Genomic DNA, 20000 nt, shown 5'->3' with positions numbered 1-20000 from the left:
ACGTTCACACTCGGTATCATGTTTCAACACACTTTAGGTCAATATCACACCGGAATTCTCCTCTCCATAAAGGTTAAGATGAGATGTGCATGTTTGGAGAATAGTGATCCATGATCACATCCATGATGACTAAGTGATACATTTTGGGATTGGTTGAAAATTTCAACCACCAAAACACCACCCCCAAAGTGGAGAATAGCTATGGAAATGTATTAGCAGGGGTGTAGTGGGCGTTGGAAGCGGGGGAACACCGTCCCCCCACTTCTTGGAGCATTGTTTTGAGCATTTTAATAAGCATTTATTAATATAACAAGTGTTGTTACTAGTGGTAACAACGCATCACGCAAACATCTCCAATTAGGCCTCTTTGTCCTAAAATTTGTTACAAGAATCACCGTCATGCTGTAGCACTCCACCATGCGTAAAAACATTAAAAACTACACAGCTTGTCGTTCCACATTACCCGAAAGTAGCTAGAAAGTGGCTAGAAAACCATAGATTATGCAACTGCCTGTATCCAAATCTAGCAAGCATCTTCATGGCCCTTCGTTTGTGTTTTGCAGAAAGCAGGTAGGCTAATCCAGAGGTTAAAATGAGACGATAAGCATGTGTGAGTAATACGAGTGATTTTTATCGAGGGAGCTCCAATATAAGTGATAAGGCTATTTAACCATAAGTAATGACCCAAACGGTGAACCTGAACAACTTTAGGAAAAACTTACGATTGGTGCAGCTACTTTCATCCAAACAAAAACTTTTCAAATGACTGCTTGCCTGCCCAGTGTTCTTTCTGTTATTTTTTGTTTTGTTTTATGTGCACCTCTGCATTTTAATAATTTGCAATGACATTCATATGACGCCCCCTCAAACGGAGTTCCAGTGCCCACACAGCGTGTTGAATATGCGTGTAAATCCTGCTTGTGCTATTGTTATTGCCATCGTTTACGTGTGGTAATGAATGAAGCCATGCCATGGCATGTTATGCGACAAGGAGATTAGACTACGCTAGATTACATAGGCTACTACATTATGATTTGTCTGTTTATTGTATGATACAACAAAATGAAAAGCTACAGACCATATTCATAGACTTGAGTGGAAAAGTGTAGTTTGGGTGAAGACATTAGGCTACATTTTGAAGCTAATCCATGTCATTTAATTGTTTGTTTTTTTAATTTGGTTTCATGTTCACGAAAGCTGGTAACAATTTGGCCTTGGCCTTACGCACCGATGTATGTGGAAGTGCGAGTGTGACAGTTTTTGCAATGACGTCATTAAAATAGCGTCCCCCCACTTTAAAAATCCCCACTACACCACTGTGTATTAGTGTGGGGTGTTTTTTAGACAATGGGACCTGGTGACCTCAAAGTAACACTAAAAAAAGATCAGTTAATTCACACAGGAATCCTTTAGATAGATAGATAGATAGATAGATAGACAGATACTTTATTGATCCCCAGGGGAAAAGAGATTTCTTAGATGTAATGAAATAATAAAGAGAAAAATAGAATGAGAATTCTTTCATCAATTCAGTGGTGGTGTCTTTTACTTAAGAAACATATTTATTGAAGTAATCTAAAAGTAATCAGATTACGTTACATGTTTTTGGTAATCCAACTGATTACGTTACTGATTACAAACATTGCCATGTAATTTGTAGTCAGTAATGGATTACATTTCAAAGTAATCTGACCCAACCCTGTCGACAGGGCACTTGCAGAATAATTTCGGGCTGGTTCCTTCTGCTCCCCCCCCCCCCCCCTCTCTTTCCTCTCTTTATGCCTCTCTCTCTCACTCCATCTATCCATTTGTCTGCCTTTTATAATTACACATTCAAAGAAAAATATCTCCCCTGTCTCTCTCCAACTTGCTCTCTTTCTCAGGCTGCCTCCCTGGGTTTCTGTCTTTCCCTCTTACTCCACCACACTTAAACAAAGATATAAAAGAACAGTGTCAATTATTGAATATCCTACAAAGAGAAGGAAAAAATGGCTGTTCACTTAAGACAGCGAGACCATGCCGACTGCAGTTAATTTCAGGGGCCAGCACACAGCTTATCAAGATTTAGAAAAATTGAGTGTGAGAGTCACCATAATGAGGTTTGCTGTACTATATGTTTTTTTAGCAGCTGACTGTATTGGACAATTTCTTGATAAGGAATGCATTTGTGCTTGTTTGCTTGTGTGTATATGTGTGTGTGTGTGTGTGTGTTTTATTATAAGTAATACGTGGCCCTCTTATCTCAAAATATGCGATTTCAAACAAAAAAAATGCATTTTTACACTGTGCGAGAGCAAGAAAGTTTGTTGTGACAGTCCTCACCCAGCTGTAATTACCGAAGCCATGAAACATTTTCAAACTCTTCCCTGCACTCCTCATGTCTCTCCCATCGCCACACATCAGAAACAACCGACCGAAAGACAGGGCCCGCAGCGGAGTGCTTGATACAGTACATGAGTGTGTGATGTGACGGACTATAGAGAGGCAAGAGAAATGTCGTATGTGATTTGAATAAATGAGCAGCTGATAAGGATTTAAAAGGATCGATGAGCTCTTATTCTAATAGGCCTTTACATTGTTCTGGCCCTAAGCTTTCTCCATTAAAGAACACTGGGGCTATAATTGAATTCAGGACTCAAAAGACTGCTCATATGAAAAAACATTAACATTGAGAGGAGGGGGGGGGGGGGTGAGAATGGGGAGGTAAAGGGGAGTGGGGGGTCTGGGATAGCAGAATATTAAACTCCCCGAATACAACTGTGGACGTTTAAGAGTAATAGTCATAGTGGTCTTCATAATACCAGAGGCCGGGGAGGATGAGGCTGCAGTAATTGCATTGCTGTGACGGTGGCAGCAGTAAAGGCTGCCACAGAGTAGCTATTAAGCAAGTACTAGTAATTATAGAGATGGCAGCAGCCGTGGTGGCGATGGCAGGTCCAGTCGCTGTGGCGACGGAGGCAGCTGCACCAGAGAGCGGCGGCAGGAGCAGCAGCAACAGCAGCATCCATGGTGTAGCAGCATCCTGCACTGGTGCAGCCCTGGCTGTCTCTACCGCTCCCTAATCACAAGCTCCTCGGCAAACTGCCCCATCACACACACACACACACACACACACACACACACACACACACACACACACACACACAACCTGTCACCACATTCCAGTCCCTTAAGCAGGGTCCTGCCTGATTAACGGTGCATGAAGAGAAGAAAGGGGTGGATAAAAAAAAAAGGCGATAAAAGAACAGGAGGGAAAGCGAGGGGCGATAGCGTATGTTCAAAGTCAAAAGGAGAGAGGGTGGAGGAAGGAGAAGACGACAGATAGAGTCTCAGTGAGGAGCCGGAATTGAGAGGGTTGCGGCGAACGAGGAGCTGTCATGATAAAGCTGACGTGTGCGCTGTGATCATGGACGCCTATGGAACTTTATGGGCACGGCTGACATCTCCATGTTTCATGGTCTTGATATCCTGCAGTAGCTGTGCTGCCAGGTGAGAAAGACATCTACAGCAGCTCTTAATGCAAATCAACAGTAGTGCCAGGAACATACATGCACACACATATGTGGCCTGCTGTGTGCACTACACACATTCATGCCTTATATAAAGCTGCTTGCAACTTTGACCACAGAATCCTATCTAACAAATCCCGTAATGGCTTGATCAATATTCCCAAAGCCATGCAAATGAAGCCAATAGTCGATAGCACCTCATGCTCACACTCCTTGACATGCAATTGATCGCAGCAGGTCAGCCCCTCTGAAACCAGTCCACATGGCCAACACAAACCATAGTGCACCCATCAAAGCAACATCACCCAATTCCCACATCCGCTGGGGAGGTCACCATACTCTTGGCACTTCCCCTCCTCAGAACACATCAAGGGTTGAACTTTACCACAAAGAAACACTCATTGTCTCGATCTTTTGTTCAGTTGCTTTAACATAAAATACATAGTGACCATCAAAAATCTATATTCACTTACAGACACACACACACAATATACGGTTTATACTCTCGGTAAGTTTGACAAGATTTGGAAGGTTGATGAGATTGACAGATTCACAGATTGCAACATTTGGCTCACAGAAGCATCGGGTGGAGGGTGAACAGGAGAGAGGGCCAATGTTTTCATTCTTACCTTGTGTATTGCCAGCCAAAATCTCATCCTTGCCTCTCAGAGCTAGCATGGTGGTGTGGCCTGGGATGCCGCTCTTCCTCTCATAGCCTCAGACAGAGGGTAGACTGACAAAACCACACAAGGAGGGGGAAAGAGTGACACAGAGGAAAAGCATATGGAGAACATGTACTACTACACATTAAAGGCATGCTTCAAACATTTAAGGGGTACAGGCTGTAGGCTATGCAGAAAAGGTGAAGCAGTGATTCAACTATTGGAAATGAAGCCGTTTACTACAATGATGCCAATTAGTAGGGTGGGCCTACTTCACAATAATGCGTTCCCAAGCCACTGGCCATCTAAAAACACAAATGCTGACGTCTTCTTTTTTTTTTTTTCAAAATAGCTTTCTAAATGACACATTGACAATACTGTTTCTTGGATAGAAATGAACTAGTAGTTACCTCGAGGGTAACCCTCCAGTTTCCTATGTAGCCTAATGCTCTGTTATCCATATTGATAACATGTTTGCACTAAGTATTACAATTAGTAATGCTTTTGGTTAATGGTTAACTATTAGCCACATAAATAGTTCATATCAAACTTTTCAATAACAATTCTTGTTTCGTCTCATGAATACTTACAGTTGCTGAGGGAAAGCAAAGTAGCTCAGCTGTTGAGTCTCAAGTGATTGAGATGGGTTTTGGTGTTTCAGATGTTCTTTTGCAGCGCGGGTAATCCGAAGCCTCCCCTTCTATATTCAATCGCTTTGTAGTCGCAAGTCTGGAAAAGAGGAATAATGTAACACTCTTGGCGTTGGCTTTTTTTAACGTGTCTGAAGGACAAGAGCCCTATACCACTGTTGAGACTATGATTAGTAAGAGGCCAGCTTGTGCTTGGTACATGAAGCCTACCACCATGTAGCCCTTAGACGTTTGTGGACAGTTGTTACATATTATGGAGCAGAATTAAAATTGTCAGTGACTGATAACCCCCCCTATGAATCACCCTAGATATAATGAATAGTTGGTTTTCATTTTCCCGCTACCATTAGTGGGTAAGTAAGTCACAAGTGTGCATTTAATCTCTTTAGCCTAATTAATTTTCTACCTGCACCTATCTACACTCTGCACTACAATAAAAGAGTAGCAAGAGAAGTAAAATCAGTGATGTGAAACATTTCCCCAACCAGTTAGACTGATAAATGATGTTTTCTAAACAAGAATTTACACATTTCTCTCTCTAAACCCTCCCCCCAACTAAGACTTCACAGAGCAAGTTCAGAAGGAGTATGATTAATGCATTTGAGCAATACTAATTTTTCATATGCATTTCTCAGTACTGTACATTTGCATGTGCAGTGAGATTATGCAAATGGATCCATTCAGCAAAGGGATGTTAAAGGGCATACTTTGGGTAAATAAATGATAAATTAAAACACTCTGATTACCATTTAACTATTGCTATGGTGCAACAGATTGCACTGATCAGCATATTGCATATTCCATGTTTAATACTTCGATAACCAGTTTCGATAACAGTTTTCAGTTTCAGTTTTTCAGAAATCAAGTCTTTAGGAATTTCTTCAGATTACAATGCATGCAGACAGTGCAGTAACCTGTATTACAATTATTATGAGTGGGTGCTCAGTTAATACAGCAATGCTATAGGACCATATTTGGGACAAATGAAAAGGAAAATCAACACTATACATCTTGCCTTGCACCTTGAACCATTATGGTATTCACTTTGCAAATGCTACCACATCTGGCACTCCCCAAAGGCAACTTTAAAACAGGTTCATCAGATTCAAACACAAACTCTCTCTCTCACACATACACACACACACCTAAACCATCTGCCATCTCTCCAAAAACAAGCCATATTTTGAAAGACAAAATTTTGTCTGTATAGAATTTCCAGAATGAAATTGTGGATTTGAGTGCCAGATAGCCTGTAACACGCTGTGGATCATTTTTTACTTGTAATCCAGATGAGGGTCACAATACAGTACTGACTGTTAGCTAGAAATCCTCTTTGCCTACATGTAATTCTCTCTATAGGCTACTGTTCCTCTCCAACACACCTCCCAATCCCCCTAGACCATCATAGTGTACATCGCACAAATGCATGAGTCACAAGGAAAGGGGAGCTAAGAATGTCCACTAAACGAGCGTCTGTAAATGTCAGAGCCAGACCCCCTGAGCTCTACAGCATGTCAAGCAGAGGACAGGAGAGGGGGATGAACTCTTCTTTTTACACACTGACTCTTTATTAAATCTCTGGGGTGCAGGGGCCACGGTCTTGGGGTGAGGGTGACGGAGCAGAACAAGCAAGGCCTCTCGGTGGCGTGGGGAATGGGGGTTGGGGGTATAGATGGGGGATGGTGGTATGGGGAGCATCGCTGGTAAACACAACTCTGGTTGCCACCACCTCTGCTTCTGAACTGAGAGGTCAGGAAGCTCTTGCCATAAGTCAGCCAGCAGACAATATGGATGTCTCAGGCCAGATAATCCCTTAAGGCTTCCTAAAATTAATACATTATTAAGAGGACAGGCTTATTGTATGGTGGTAATTACACAAATTAATTTAAGAGACAGGTCTTGCTGCTGAAAATTGGTTTGTGTAAAGCTAGTGTTTAAGGCTCCGTGGCCATAATCAAACTCCGAGGTGGAGTATTTCCATTTGATTGCAGATTTTAGACAGAGCATATTACTATGAGTCGGATGAGTAGAATGTAGCTAAAAAACAGACTCCCTACTACATCTCTATAAATGATTCAATTTGCGGAGACTTTGTAAAACTGGATCATGGTCAGTTTTAACTATATTTTCTCTTTACATCTATTTCTATTAAGGAAATATTTGTGTCCTCACATACAGTTAATCAAATAAGTAAAATTGGAAAACAAAAACATTTGTTATAACTTGTCAAATAATCACTTACTAGTTACTTAAACAGATTGTGCCTGCATTGCTACGGACCTTCAAAACCCTAAACCACAGACATGTTCATGTCATAAAAAGATATTTTTTTCATAAGATACTGCATATCAATGTAAATATACAGGTCACACAAGCACAAGTTTAAACTTCATGTAACTGTTAAGACTATATAAATATACAACACAACTACCTCTATTTTTTTTATATATATATGTCCTATATTTCTATTTTGATACATACATGTTCTATATTTCAGTCTTGCACTTTAATTTAATGTTTATTGTCTATGGCTATGTCTATAGTATGTCTATGTCTGTATTTAAAGCATGTCTATGTCTGCATGGGAACGTAAGAAACGAAATTTCAATTCTTTGTATGACCAGTGCATGTAAAGAAATTGACAATAAAAGCCGACTTGACTTGACTTGACTTGATATATACTTATATATAAATAAGATCCATGATTGATATGATATCATTTCTTTCACTGTTTTAATGTCATCGGAGAACAAAGCTAAATCATTTATCACGAGCTGACAGTATGTGTAGATGACACTCATTTAGGCCACAGAGGAAGCAAAGCGTTTCACTATGCTCCGCAGCTCCATCACACCTTGACAGGCTCTTCGACCTGTGGGAGCCTCTCTGTGGTGCGCAGGATGCTAAAGTGTCTCTACTCAGGGTCAGTGTGAGATAGGCACTCAGTGGCGAGCAAGGGTTGCCCAGAGTGGGCCGTGACCAAATTCCCAGGTGGATCCTGCTAGCCTCTACCTGGCGGTAACCTTGACCAAAGTGGCGCTCGAGCTATAAATCCAGAGCTTGTCAGGCAAATGATATGAGACTTAATCAGAAAAAAGGGGTCAAATGTACGCTTGCGTTTTGATAGATGGGGGAGATGGATAGGGTGTGCAAGCCAGTCCAGCTCACACAGAAAGGCAGAGCTTCAGCAGCAGTACACATACACCTCACACACATACAGCCCTTTCTCTCTCACACACACACACACACACACACACACACATCACAATATCCCCCCAGAAAACTCTCGTAAAGATCCTGCCCATCTCCGTTCCAGATCCGTGTCAAAGTCCACTGCTAGCAGGCTATCTGACTGACACCCTCCGCACAGCTGCCACAAATGAGATGCAGTACAGTTCTTGCTGCATGTCGATGCATTTCGGTGCAATAACAATGTGTGTGCGCCCCGGATAAGCCGCAGGGAGAGGTAGGCGGAAAAGGCCAACCACACACTGACACCTCGCACACACAGCGTTGTGCATTAGCAGAAGTGTCTAGGACTGCACTGAGTGGGAGAGTGGGTGGGGGAGAGTAGAGGGGATAAAAATTATACATCCAGGAGAAAAGTGTTAGTGTCCATGTTCATCACGCTATGGAGAGATATATAGGTTATATAAGTCTATTAAAGCAATAGCAAATGGGCGAAATTGCATTCAGAGATAACCTGATACAACATATAAATTCTCTCACATAATTAGGCTATGATATAAAGCTGGGGGGTTTTTTTAGTGTTTTTTTTTATTGTCCACCATTCACCTCATTCAACCACACACATATAAATACAGGAACATGAACACACAGGGACATACAGCGGTGTACTGATATTTATACACTTGTGTATGTAAATGATCACTGTGCATACAAACAAGGTGATGACAGAGAGAAAGTCAGTGTTGGAATACTGATGTACTCACCCAATTGATTATGGAGTAAGAGCAGTTTTAAAGGTTTTCAGGACGATGGGGCAATAGTATTACAATAATAAAAAAAATAAAACTGAGTCAAAAGACAGTGGTGTTGAGTCCTTAATTCTTGATAGTAAAATCCCATTAAAATTCAGTATTAGAAAAAGTATTAAAATCAGGTTTAGTCCGATAGGAAATGATCAAAAAGTCCCAAATTACAATGTTGTTTTAGCTATAGCATTTCAGTTCAATCCCCCATACAAAGAGTAATTCCTCAAGGGAAAAAAGCTAAATCCAATTTTATCCTCCACGCACCACACCACAATTCATTCAAAAAGCTCTTCTGCCAAAGTCTTCAGACAGTGTGGAGGAGATGCATAAAATTCTCCTTCAAGATAAAAGGGCAATGTGAACAGAGATGGAGGTGAAAGCATGAATTTGTGACTTGCTCTTCGTAGCTGTGTATAGTACTATTGCTATGTATGACACACACACACAAAAACGCATACATACACACACACAGCCACACACGCCTAGAAATTTCAAGTCCAAGTTTTTTGGTTTGTGTTGTGTTGAATTACCTACTGCCCTGCACTAACAATTTCACTTCACAGCAGTTTAAGCCCCATATTGCTGAACATTATACAGAAAATAATTCACCTGCACCACGTCATGCCACTCGTAAAATTAAACAATAAATTCTTACAAGAATAATTAAGATATAAAATTAGAACCTTTGAGAGCAACCATGACCCTGCAGAAAACTGCTCCAGCTGTCATTTCACCTTAAAATAAAGTGTGAAATGATCAGGGTTCCAACAGGAGAAATAAGCCAGAAGCTTGAATAATTGTTGAATGGTAAGTAGAAAATATGGAGGGAAAAAAAGTGAAATAAATCAATGGATGAACCATTGATTTATCTTTATGAGGCAGAGGGAGTGGGGGTGGGAGCTACAACAACAGCAAGGGTAGAGAGGAGCTTGAAAAGAGAAAGTGAGGAAGGATAAATGAAAAAACAAAATCCTCTGAAAGGTAAAAGAATTGTGGTGAGCGTCTTTAGTTCGTTCTATTTGAGTGCTTGTGTGTGTGTGTTGAAGGGTGAGACGATGGATGAATAGAAAGCGGGAGGGAGAGAGAGATGTATGCACAGACAGGTGATCGACCAGTGGAATGAAGATGGGCTATGCAAGAAATTAGCACCAGAAACTGTGCTACAGGATACGTTTCACAGGCATCGTCAGACTGCACTGGTTCCGTTGTTAGTGTCACAGAATTTGCCAGGAATTGTTTTTCATTATTCTGCTATTTCATTGATTCACCAGATGTTTTACAATTAGTTATTTTTGGGAATCTCATAAAGGACACCATAGCATATATGCTTTTAAATGACAGAGAGGCAGCTGACAGACAAGGCAACAGCTAAACTTTGGATACACCAACAATAGCACAGACAGAGGGACAAAAAAATGACTCACTCATAAAAATGCCTCTCTGAAATGAAAAAGAGGTGCAGGTAGAGCAGACTTTGTGGCTGTTCGCATGGCGCTAAAGAGGCAAAAGAGGTGTTTACAATGGCTCAACGGAGACATGGACGTTGGAGGATGAGTGGAATGTAAAAAAGGTGAGGTGATCGGAGAGAGCCATCAAACGAGCAGGTTTCAGATGGAGCCCCCCCCTTCTCTGTTCAGCAGTTTAGAGTATGTTTGGTCATGTGTCATATATGCAGATAACATACACACACACATGTAGGGATAGGCACACACACACACACACACGCAGACAAGCAGACACACAGTCCGAGAGACAGACACAGAACACTGAATAACCTACCTATAAATACAACAAAGAGTCCCCCAAATTAGAGATGCATAAGATGAAGGGAGAGAAAAAAGAAGAAAAGAAGGGAAAAGAAGAGGGGAAAAAAGGTGAGAAAATAGAAAATAATCACTGAGGTTGGTGGTTTCTGTTGTTGTTCACAGAAAAAAGGATTCAGTACTGTTAGCCTACTGGTGGATTTAAAAGCAGTAAAAGTTGGTGGGTGGAGGAAGTGACAGATGCAATGAGAGCTGGTGATGGGGAAAGGTGGCTGCACAGAAGGGGAGAAGAGAAACCAGGAGGGACAGGGAGGATGGAGGAGGAAAGGGTGAATGGATGAGGGAAATAAAAAAAAGGGGGGAGAACGTAGAAGAAATATCCCCCTCTCTTTCCCTCCTGACTGTTGCTCATAAATACAAGAAATTGTAGACAAGGTAAATGGAGAAGTAGATGGCAAGGCAGAGAACAGAGAGAGCAAGCAGATGAAAAGACAAAGCACCTCCCAACACCACGATGAGGAAGAGGAAGAACACAAAGCGAAAGAAAAACACGAATACTCCAGCGGCCTCCGTTTTTCCTCGTCTCTGTGAGCTGGGGGGGAGAGTGTGGTGGCGGTTGCCAGCAGTTCCCCCACTCTTGTCTGTCTTCCACCTTGCTTGGCTTCACCAAAAGAGGGCTTCCCATCCAAATGGAAGAGCAAAAAGGAGAAAGAAAAAGGGGGGAAAAAAGCCCACCTCTCCTGATTCAACTATGGTATCTCACATGCCACAGCTGGGCAGGACATAGTGCCGGGTAGCATCAGTGCGGCTCTCTCTGAAAGACACACGGCTCTGCCACTCAGACTCCCTGCCTGGTGAGGAGAGGATCCTGAACTGAGACCGCCTCTCCCTCCCATCCCAGAGAAAGGAGGGAGGTGGGTCTTCTCTCAACATTAGTATGCACTGAGAGAATGGTGGGGAGAGGAGGAGGAGGAGGTAGGGGAGAGAGAGCATGTGTGCAACTGTCTTTCCAGCAAAACGTTGAGGAAAGTGTGAATTCCAATGATAGAGCATGGCTCCCTCTACAGGTTGCGATACAACATGACCACGTGGAGATGAGCAGATCACTGGGAGTCGGATCGAGCCCACTGGTTTCATTATCCAATCACAAGGTGCATATTTGACCACTAAAGTGCAACACTCTCTGTGAACAGTCCACAAGGCAATGAACAAGACTGCCTGAAGCATTTGGGCTTAAGTGTTTGATTAATGTGTTCACAGTGATTAATGTGTTCACAGGTGTTCGTTGCAAGTGGAGGGGGCTTATGATCAAATACATGAAAGAAATATCAACTGTATCAATCCTCTTAGATAAAAAAAAAATGCAGAGACTCTGGCAGGCCCAAGTCATATCTTGTATATCTTATACTCGTTGCTTGTATCATACGGTATAGTTGTGTAACCTTGAAATTGGGCAGTCACAAAATGTGGTAAAATTAGGCAAGGTTGATTATGCTGAAATTCAGTCCAGAAATAAAGTTTAACCCTTTTTGTAAGGACAGTACCGGTACTTTGCACGATGTTATCCGCATACTTGGATGCTGGTAAAGATAAATTGACACACATTTGACTCTTCATCTCAGAAAAACTATGTGAGGAAAAAGTGTAAAAAAGACATCTTGATTTTTCTCACCCCTACAGCCTCCGGACTACATATTTACAGTACTTGTAATGATTGAGGCAACACTGAGACGGTCATTCAGCTTTGTTTTCCTTGCAAAAATGAGCTTGGAAAAACTTGCAGATAGTCTTTTGTAACGCTAATGCATATATAGCATTTGCAGGCATGACCAACTACTGGTCAGAACTGAGACTGTTCAGAGTTTGTCTACGGTCTCAGTTCATGGCGCTACTCCCCTGTAAGCGAATGTAAATGCCTTCACTTCATTGACAAATTTGGCTGCACATAAAACAACCATAGTTAGCACATGGAGTTGAAAGAAATGAAAGAATATGCAATGTGGATAATCTTGTGGGACATAATAAACACTGACAGGGTTTGGCATGTGGTATTATTGCCGTCTTTATTTAGACTTCATTTGCAACAATTAAACTTATATCTGACTTATCACTGACTTGAACATGGATGTCAGTTTTTTAGTGAAATCAGCCAACTTCAGAATGGCACTTTAACTTCAGGCAGAGCTTTTTAACATCAGGCAGAGCTATAAAAAACGACTCCCAAACCAAAATCACAGTCCAGCACATACCAACATTTCTACACTCCAAAAGATCAACAAAAATGCAAGGCAGGGATGCTCAAAACACAAAAGACCTGAACCAATGAGTATCATTTGGCTAATCAACCAGTGAAGAACCAAAGAGCCACTTCAGATACAGGGGTCTAGAAAAGGGCCCGAAGCGTGTATAGATGTCCTGGGCACACACAGCAAAGAAAAACTTACAACCTGCTTGAATGTCGGTGAGCCTGTAGGTCATGGGCAAAGTCTCCGCCCGGACCACTCCAATATTCTTCCAGGCCAATCGCTGAGGAGCCAGGGAGGTGGTCACTGGACAGGCAAACAGGTGGTAACTGTGCACACGTTCAAGGGCTGCACGGTCCTCCACAGGCATGCTCCAAGTGAGCTCCACAGCCTTCTGATTGGTCAGGCAGATCGAAAGCACAGGCTGACCAGGGACAGGGGTCCAGAGGGCATCATGGGGCAGCTGGTTCAGGCAAAGCAGTGAGGCAAGACGTGGGAGGGAGGGAGGCGGATTGATAGCAAAGGAAGATTTCCAGTTGCCAGGCCTAGAAAACTAAGGATGAGTAAATGGAGTAAGTGAAAACAAAAGAAAAAATAATGGAAGAACAGAAAAAAATACCAGTCTTTTTATCATTCCTTACCTTCAAATGGGTGAAAGCATCCACTGAATCGCTCTTCTCTGGTTCAATGTAGTATTTCCCTGAAAGCAATGGGGCAACAAAAGTGACTGGAGCACAGACACAATTTTTCCAGCCATTTTTTCTCCTCCACACAGGACATTGGTGGGCCTTTCTTGTTTTGGTGCCTGTAGTCATACGACTAAACACCTTTCAACCACCGTTTGCTCTTAAAGCAACACAACTAATTGGTCTTTATACCCATTATCATCAATTTTAGCACTAAGGCGTAGTGGTACCCAGCTAAGTTGAAAAACTGCTGTACCATGCGGGAGCATGACCTGTACGCAGTGCACTTACATACAGTAGTGCAATACCAGGCGTTATCTGGCACTGGATTCAAGGATTTTTTATTTGTCACATACATAGAGTTACTTTTGTAAAACATGTAGTGAAATGGCTTTTAACTGCTCAACTTTCTTGTGCATAGGAATGACAAGGAATGAGAGAAGGCGGGTAGGAAGAATAATGGTTTAAAAGAATTGTTAAAAGTGAAATTATGAAAGGCTAACGAGGGATTAAGATGTCCTATCAATAAATTCAGTTACCACTTCCACCCCTTTAGAGGTGCAGCATTGGGAAATTATTCTGTTCAAATAACAGTGACCCTTATCATTAAGCAATTCTGTGATGTAATCAATCAAAAATAGTGACACGATACTGCAATGGCAAACACAACATGGGTGCAAACCTTTAGAGTTTGTCTGGCAACTGCTCTGTTCGGCTGGCAAACCACCAGGCTTCTCAGAATTACTTACATCACTACAAGTGGAAAGACAGAGGGAGAGAGACTTGAAGACAAGCAACAATGCAACAACGTAATCAGGCATGGCCAATAAGTCATAAATTAGGCTAATATAGCTATTGTATGTATGTATTACGCATCAAAATATAATTTGTTAAATCATAACACAGTACTATATGTTACATGGCTTCTAATGTATTGCCACTACAAAGGTTTTGGTTTAAGCTTTTAAATTACATATTCATATTTATGCACAAAAACTGTGGCAGTGAAACTTGTGTGAGAATACCTTCTCATTGCATTACTGGGAGAGTATAAAATTGAATAATTGAAACATAATAATTGAAACAATTTCTTGTTTATGGTAACCTGAGTGCAATGAAACTTAGAACCTTGGTGAACAGTTCAAGCAGTTGTTGATACACAGCAAGCCAAAATGTTCCAGATTTGGCACCTTGTGTGTAGGTTCAGTACCTTCTGTAAGAGAGCAACTCTGAATCTGAAACGCTCCCCCTTGCATTTCTGCACACTTGACTTGTAATCTGCGAATCTCCTTCGCATTTGTCTGGTGTTAGGGGAATTCTCCATCAGAGCTACTCTTGCATGACTCTTTTGTCTCATTTCCAAGGTCACATCCATCTAGTTTGACTGACTTTGACTGTACTTCCCCAAGCAAATTATGTAAATACCCTCCACACCAATATTTTGCAGAGATGACATCTGCTCCCCCAGACAATGCTTTCTTGCCATTAACATGCTGTGTGAGTGCAACTGTTTTGTGGGCCATTCTACCCTAAACACAACAGGTGTTATCATGCTGTCTGCAGAGGATTAATTAATCCCAGTCATTCCAACAGCTTGGATGAAAAAATCCCTGGCAGAATCTAGGTTTGGGGATTCTCCTCTGCTGAATTCCCTTAAGATGCTTTATGGGAAATCAACAGTTTTTGTCACCATCTGAAGTTTGCATTCATAGTTTACTTTGCCCATTCAACATTCTGTGCACAAAGAAAATGCCTAGCAAGCAAGGACCTTTTCTGATTAAGCAACTTACAATGTCATCAATAAACATTACATTAACACTCAAATGAACAGTTTATATAGCAAAATCCTACAGCCTAAATACACTAATGTTATTAAAAGACTAAATAGCATTTAACAGAACAATAACAATAACCATAAAGTATACAAACCACAACTCTGTAAGGAAAAATGAATTAGTTAGAAACAAGGTGAAGAAGTATTTAGACACTTCTGAAGATCCCAAAGCTATCACTAGAATAAAGAACATTAGGTAAATCATTCCATCAACAAGGAATCACAGAAGAAAAGAGTCTTGACTGGGACCTCTTAGGCGGGGATAACATTGGCCAGCGGCAAGCGGCAGCAAAAACGCAACGCTCAGACTATAATAAGTTCTGTCTCGTTCAAAAGCAACACAAACGGTTTGCCTAAACTGACAATTGAATATGCTCACGTTGCGCTTTGAAAGTTGAACCAAGTTCAACGCTCAGCTCGTTCAACGCTAGCGTTACGCCAGCGCTGCCACCGTTCCGCTGCCGAACCATAGAGACCAATAGAAACCTGCCGCTTGTCGCTGGTCAGCGTGATCCCGCCTTAGTGTTGATGGCTGACATAGCAGACACTCATCAGAGGGCGACAGTGGGTGAGGGGGGACTGAGAGCTGGTATACGGTGAAGATCCTGTAAGTGTCCTATAGGCCAGATTGAGAGATTTTAATTTAATTATGGGTGCTATGGGAAGCCAATGAAGAGTAACTGACAGAGGAGTTGCATGTGGCTTCTTTGTCTGATTAAAGACCAGATGTGCCACTGCATTCTACATCATCTGTAATGATGTCACTATGAAAGCAGGTAGGCAATGCATTGCAATAGTCTGATTTGGACAGAATCATGCCCTGCATAATATGTTGTGTGGCATATTGTGTTAGATAAGGTCTGATCTTCCAAATATTGTATAGGCTAAACCGATGTAACTTTGTGACTGAGACTGCATGCTCAGAGACATATACACTGGGGCTGTAAAAACAGCTAGCTTATTTATTGTACAAATTATCACTTAGAGGAAACTTCAATTCATGGACAAACAATGATGTCTCAGGTTTTTTGACCTAAAACGCATCTGGGATATTTCTACATGTAAACATGAAATAAAAGACTGCTTCTCAAATCTCAATTTAGGTTGAGAATGGGTCTGGGAACCCTTCATTCACTTCCAACGTACAGCAAACGCATCTTTCTTGTAAACAAAAGTTTTAAATGCAGTTGTTGTGGATACTATGAATAAGGATGCGGACTAAATAAACACAGAGTGTGGACTTTGTATTCATTTTGTAATGGAGCAATGTTTGAAGCAAATTTTTGTCTGAAAAGGGAACATAAATCAGGCATCATACTAGCCAGTCAGAAGGAGGCAGAGTCTAAATTATGGGCAGAAGGTTACTTCAGACATAATCCCTGCAGCTGGAGCAACAAACCTTGGTCCTTGGGTAGGTGTGGATGCAGTGGCTGGAGTGGATAGAGATGTAGGCTCCTGAAAAGCAAAAAAATAAAAAAAATATATTAATTTAACCGATGTATACACTGTTACTGTTGTTGTTAGATAGGTACAACCCCAAATCAGAAAAAAGTTGGGACGATGTGTAAAATGCAAATTTGCACAAAAAAAAATGCCGTTTATGATCCAATCAGTAACATATCAGAAATATAAATACAGTGGGATAATATACAAGTCTTGTAAACCCATATTTAGCAGCAAAAAGGACATAGAGAACATATCAAATGTTGAAAATGAACATTTGGACTATTTCATGGAAAATATCATTTTCTTTTTTGATGTCAGCAACATGTTTTAAAAAAATTGGCACATGGAATGTTTACCACTGTGGCTTCACCTCTTCATTTAACAAAATTCTGTAAATGTTTAGGAACTGAGGAGACCAGTTGCTAGAGTTTTAAGAATTAAATGTTGTCCCGTTACTGTCCGATATAGGATTTCAGTTGCTCAACAGTATTCTTAGTCATGTTTTTCATTCAATTATGCACCTGATTTGACAAATCTGAACGGCAGACAGGCCATTTTAGCACCTCGACTCTTCCTCTATGGAGAAATACTGTTTAAATATGTGCAGAATTCATTTTGCATTTGTTAATATTATGTCCTGTAGATGATAAACTCCCCAAACACTTCATAATTTCATGTTAAGAAGCATTAAAATGACATGGTTTCATCATTTGTACACAGGTTTACACAAAGTGATGAATACCCCTACATCTTTACTTCTAAGAGACCATGCCTCTCTAGAATGCTCTGTGTCCTTTTTGCAACTAAATATGAGAGTGTAAGAGATTTGCAGATTATTATTCTGTTTTTTTTCACACTTTACATAACGTCCCAACCTTTTCTATTTTGGGGTTGTAGTACTGGTAGTAGTAGTAATAATAGCAGTAGTAGTAGTAATTACAGTAGCATCAACCATAGACACATTCTTGGAGACCAAGTCCTCTTTAGCCATTTGGAGCTCTCTGGATAGCTTATGTATCTGTGTCTAAAACATTTTGGGGAAAAAAACAAACAAAGATGCAGATTAATTAAAAGATGAATCATTGAATACACGGTACATGTGCATATGTGTGATTGTACTCAGAGGCAAAGGAACTCCCCCAACCTGTTCTTTAATGGCCATTTCAATCTTCATCATCCTGCCATAAAGCTCCTGAAGATTTTTCTCAAACACAGTTAAGCGCTCTGCCACCACAAGCTGAACCACCTGTATGAATGCCAGATGACAACAGAGATGGTAGAGAGACTTTCACTAAAATATAGGCTACTGCTCAAAAAAATTAAGGGAACACTTCAATCATACACTGGATCGGTACTCTGACACTGTTTGGTTCTGAGCACAAGTCAATCTTTTGAGGCGAGTGTTTTATTTTGCGAGAACTGTCAGCCATTCTGTGAATGTAGTTTGAGAATTGAGAAAAGGGTGGAAGGTCAAAAAATGTGTTTTAACAATTATTGAAAACTGTAAGTGTTCCCTTAATTTCTTTGAGCAGTGTATATCCATGTCACATCATCATATTGCATTACTATTTAGTAATAACAACCAATAAAAAAAACTCCTGTGCTTCTCTGTAGGTATCACTCTCTTATAGAGTGGTCTCAAAGACATTTCAATACAATTTTAAAACATTTCAATCATACAATCTGAAATAATGCATTGTACTATTCTCCTTCACCATGAGCAGACATACCTTCTCCAAACGCATCCATGGTTCATTTGCAGTCTCATTTATCTTAAATTCCAATTTAGTTTCTAACAGGTCACCCTCTTCCTTGGCACTTTCTATTCCATGGCCTCCAGTGTCATGCACATCCTTGTCATCCTTGCTGGGTGCCATCAGCACTGTGCCTGGCTGTTTGATGGGAGCTATTCGGATTTTCTTAAGCATTTCAATTTTCACAAGCAGTGCAGAGCATGTGCTTTCTTCCTCTGTCTCCACTGTTACTGGCTGGCTTTCATTTGAGAAATGAGGTGTGAATGGAGGAACGTCTGCATCAATCATCGGCTCCTCTTCTGATATCGGAGCATATGTGTGCAACAATGGAACAGATGATGGTATTTGAGGATCATGACTGACTGAATCTGTAGACTGGTTACTTGCTGTGGCTTCAGGTGTGTTTGCTAGACATTCTTTTTCTGGTGCCCAAATCTTTTCAGAGGGTTTTGAGACTGGATAAGGTGTGAAGTCAGAAAGGACCTTGCGCAGATGCTTCAGATGATGCCTGTTAATTTCTATTGTTTTTTTAGCTTTCGGAATTTCTCTATTTAATCCCCTTGGGTCCATCCTGACTGAGAACGTGATAGAGAAATGTGGGTGAAGTGATTTTGTTGCACGGACAACTTTATTTAAGAAAAGAATTAACCTGGTCCGGAACTGCTACTAACACAACTTTTACTAGGCTAGTTGGGTACAAGTTCTGGTTCAAGTCTCCTAAACTTAACTTGAATGTCGTCTAGGAAAAGCTGCTGCATAGCAAGGCTGGTGTCGCGAATGTTTATCACCAAAAAGTAGCCCATATGATTGAGGATGAGATTAAGCCTAGCCTACTAGCATAAATGCTACGACTGAAATGTCTAAAGCCATGTGAGGCACAAAATCTAGAATTCCCAGTACAGGACTATTTGGCTTCTGGAAGGTTGTTGTAGGCTACTTTAATTTTAGACAGACAGCCACTTATCTCACAAGGAACTCAGTTAGCTAACGTTATCGATTATGCAAGGTTAAAAGTTTGACCAAGACCATGTGTTTGCAATGTAGCCTAGCACTTCAATATTTGTGAGCGTGAAAGACTTACGAGACCCAAGACTTCAAGAAGTTAGCAACTAATTCACTCTGATGCAGTAAACGCCCTCTCCTCCTGATATGAGTTGATAGAGCAGGGACCTCTCTCCATTTACAGTAGACAGGCAGGAAGGCAGGCAAATATCGCCACTTAGTGGCCTGGAGTATAAATCAGTAAATCACAGCAGGGCCCTTGACGAACCTAGATTTTCTTCCAAGCTGCCTGGGCGCTGTAACACTAACCTCCTACCCCCGAAACATAAGCCCTCTCACTCTCCCTTCTCCAACTACACTTGATAGCCTACATATAATACATGACATCAGTGGAATGAATACTGTTGATTAAATAAACTAGATGTGTTCTACTACTATGATCACCTGCTTGTCCCC

The 20000-nt window shown here is 41.1% G+C and overlaps 2 protein-coding genes across 3 annotated transcripts in view; both read right to left on the bottom strand.

Annotated features, from left to right (window-relative positions):
• Positions 1-11440, bottom strand: part of LOC121705571 (glutamate receptor ionotropic, NMDA 2B) — an 87684-nt gene extending 76244 nt beyond the window's left edge. Inside the window, exons 1-3 of the mRNA XM_042086611.1 lie at positions 8775-11440; positions 4762-4900; positions 4139-4242 (exon numbers count right to left, since the gene is read on the bottom strand). Coding sequence (XP_041942545.1) covers positions 4139-4165 — 27 coding nt within the window. The 5' untranslated portion in view covers positions 4166-4242; positions 4762-4900; positions 8775-11440. The remainder of the gene's footprint in view (positions 1-4138; positions 4243-4761; positions 4901-8774) is intronic.
• Positions 11441-12623: 1183 nt separating this feature from the next.
• On the bottom strand, positions 12624-19760 carry LOC121705572 (activating transcription factor 7-interacting protein 2-like). Of its 2 annotated transcripts, XM_042086614.1 has the most exons (8): positions 19624-19760; positions 18519-19117; positions 17933-18034; positions 17729-17812; positions 16742-16797; positions 14191-14261; positions 13464-13522; positions 12624-13375 (listed from the first exon to the last, which is right to left on the bottom strand). In XM_042086614.1, the coding sequence occupies exons 2-8, from the start codon at positions 19110-19112 to the stop codon at positions 12917-12919; spliced, it is 1425 nt and encodes a 474-aa protein (XP_041942548.1). In that variant the 5' UTR covers positions 19113-19117; positions 19624-19760; the 3' UTR covers positions 12624-12916. The 2 variants fall into 2 exon arrangements, with proteins under 2 accessions (XP_041942548.1, XP_041942547.1); XM_042086613.1 differs by having other exon boundaries at positions 18519-19760.
• Between the last annotated feature and the right edge of the window lie 240 nt (positions 19761-20000).

The sequence above is a fragment of the Alosa sapidissima genome, chromosome 3 (assembly GCF_018492685.1).
Source record: "Alosa sapidissima isolate fAloSap1 chromosome 3, fAloSap1.pri, whole genome shotgun sequence".
Lineage (NCBI taxonomy): Eukaryota > Metazoa > Chordata > Actinopteri > Clupeiformes > Clupeidae > Alosa > Alosa sapidissima.
This window is presented reverse-complemented; position numbering and strand designations above follow the sequence as displayed.

Coding starts and splice junctions, on each gene's coding strand:
- LOC121705572 (XM_042086613.1), bottom strand. CDS start 19,112: ATGGACCCAAGGGGATTAAATAGAGAAATTCCGAAAGCTAAAAAAACA. Junction 17,813..17,932: donor AAATGGCCATTAAAGAACAG/GTTGGGGGAGTT, acceptor AAAATGTTTTAG/ACACAGATACATAAGCTATC. Junction 13,376..13,463: donor ATGCTTTCACCCATTTGAAG/GTAAGGAATGAT, acceptor ACTCATCCTTAG/TTTTCTAGGCCTGGCAACTG.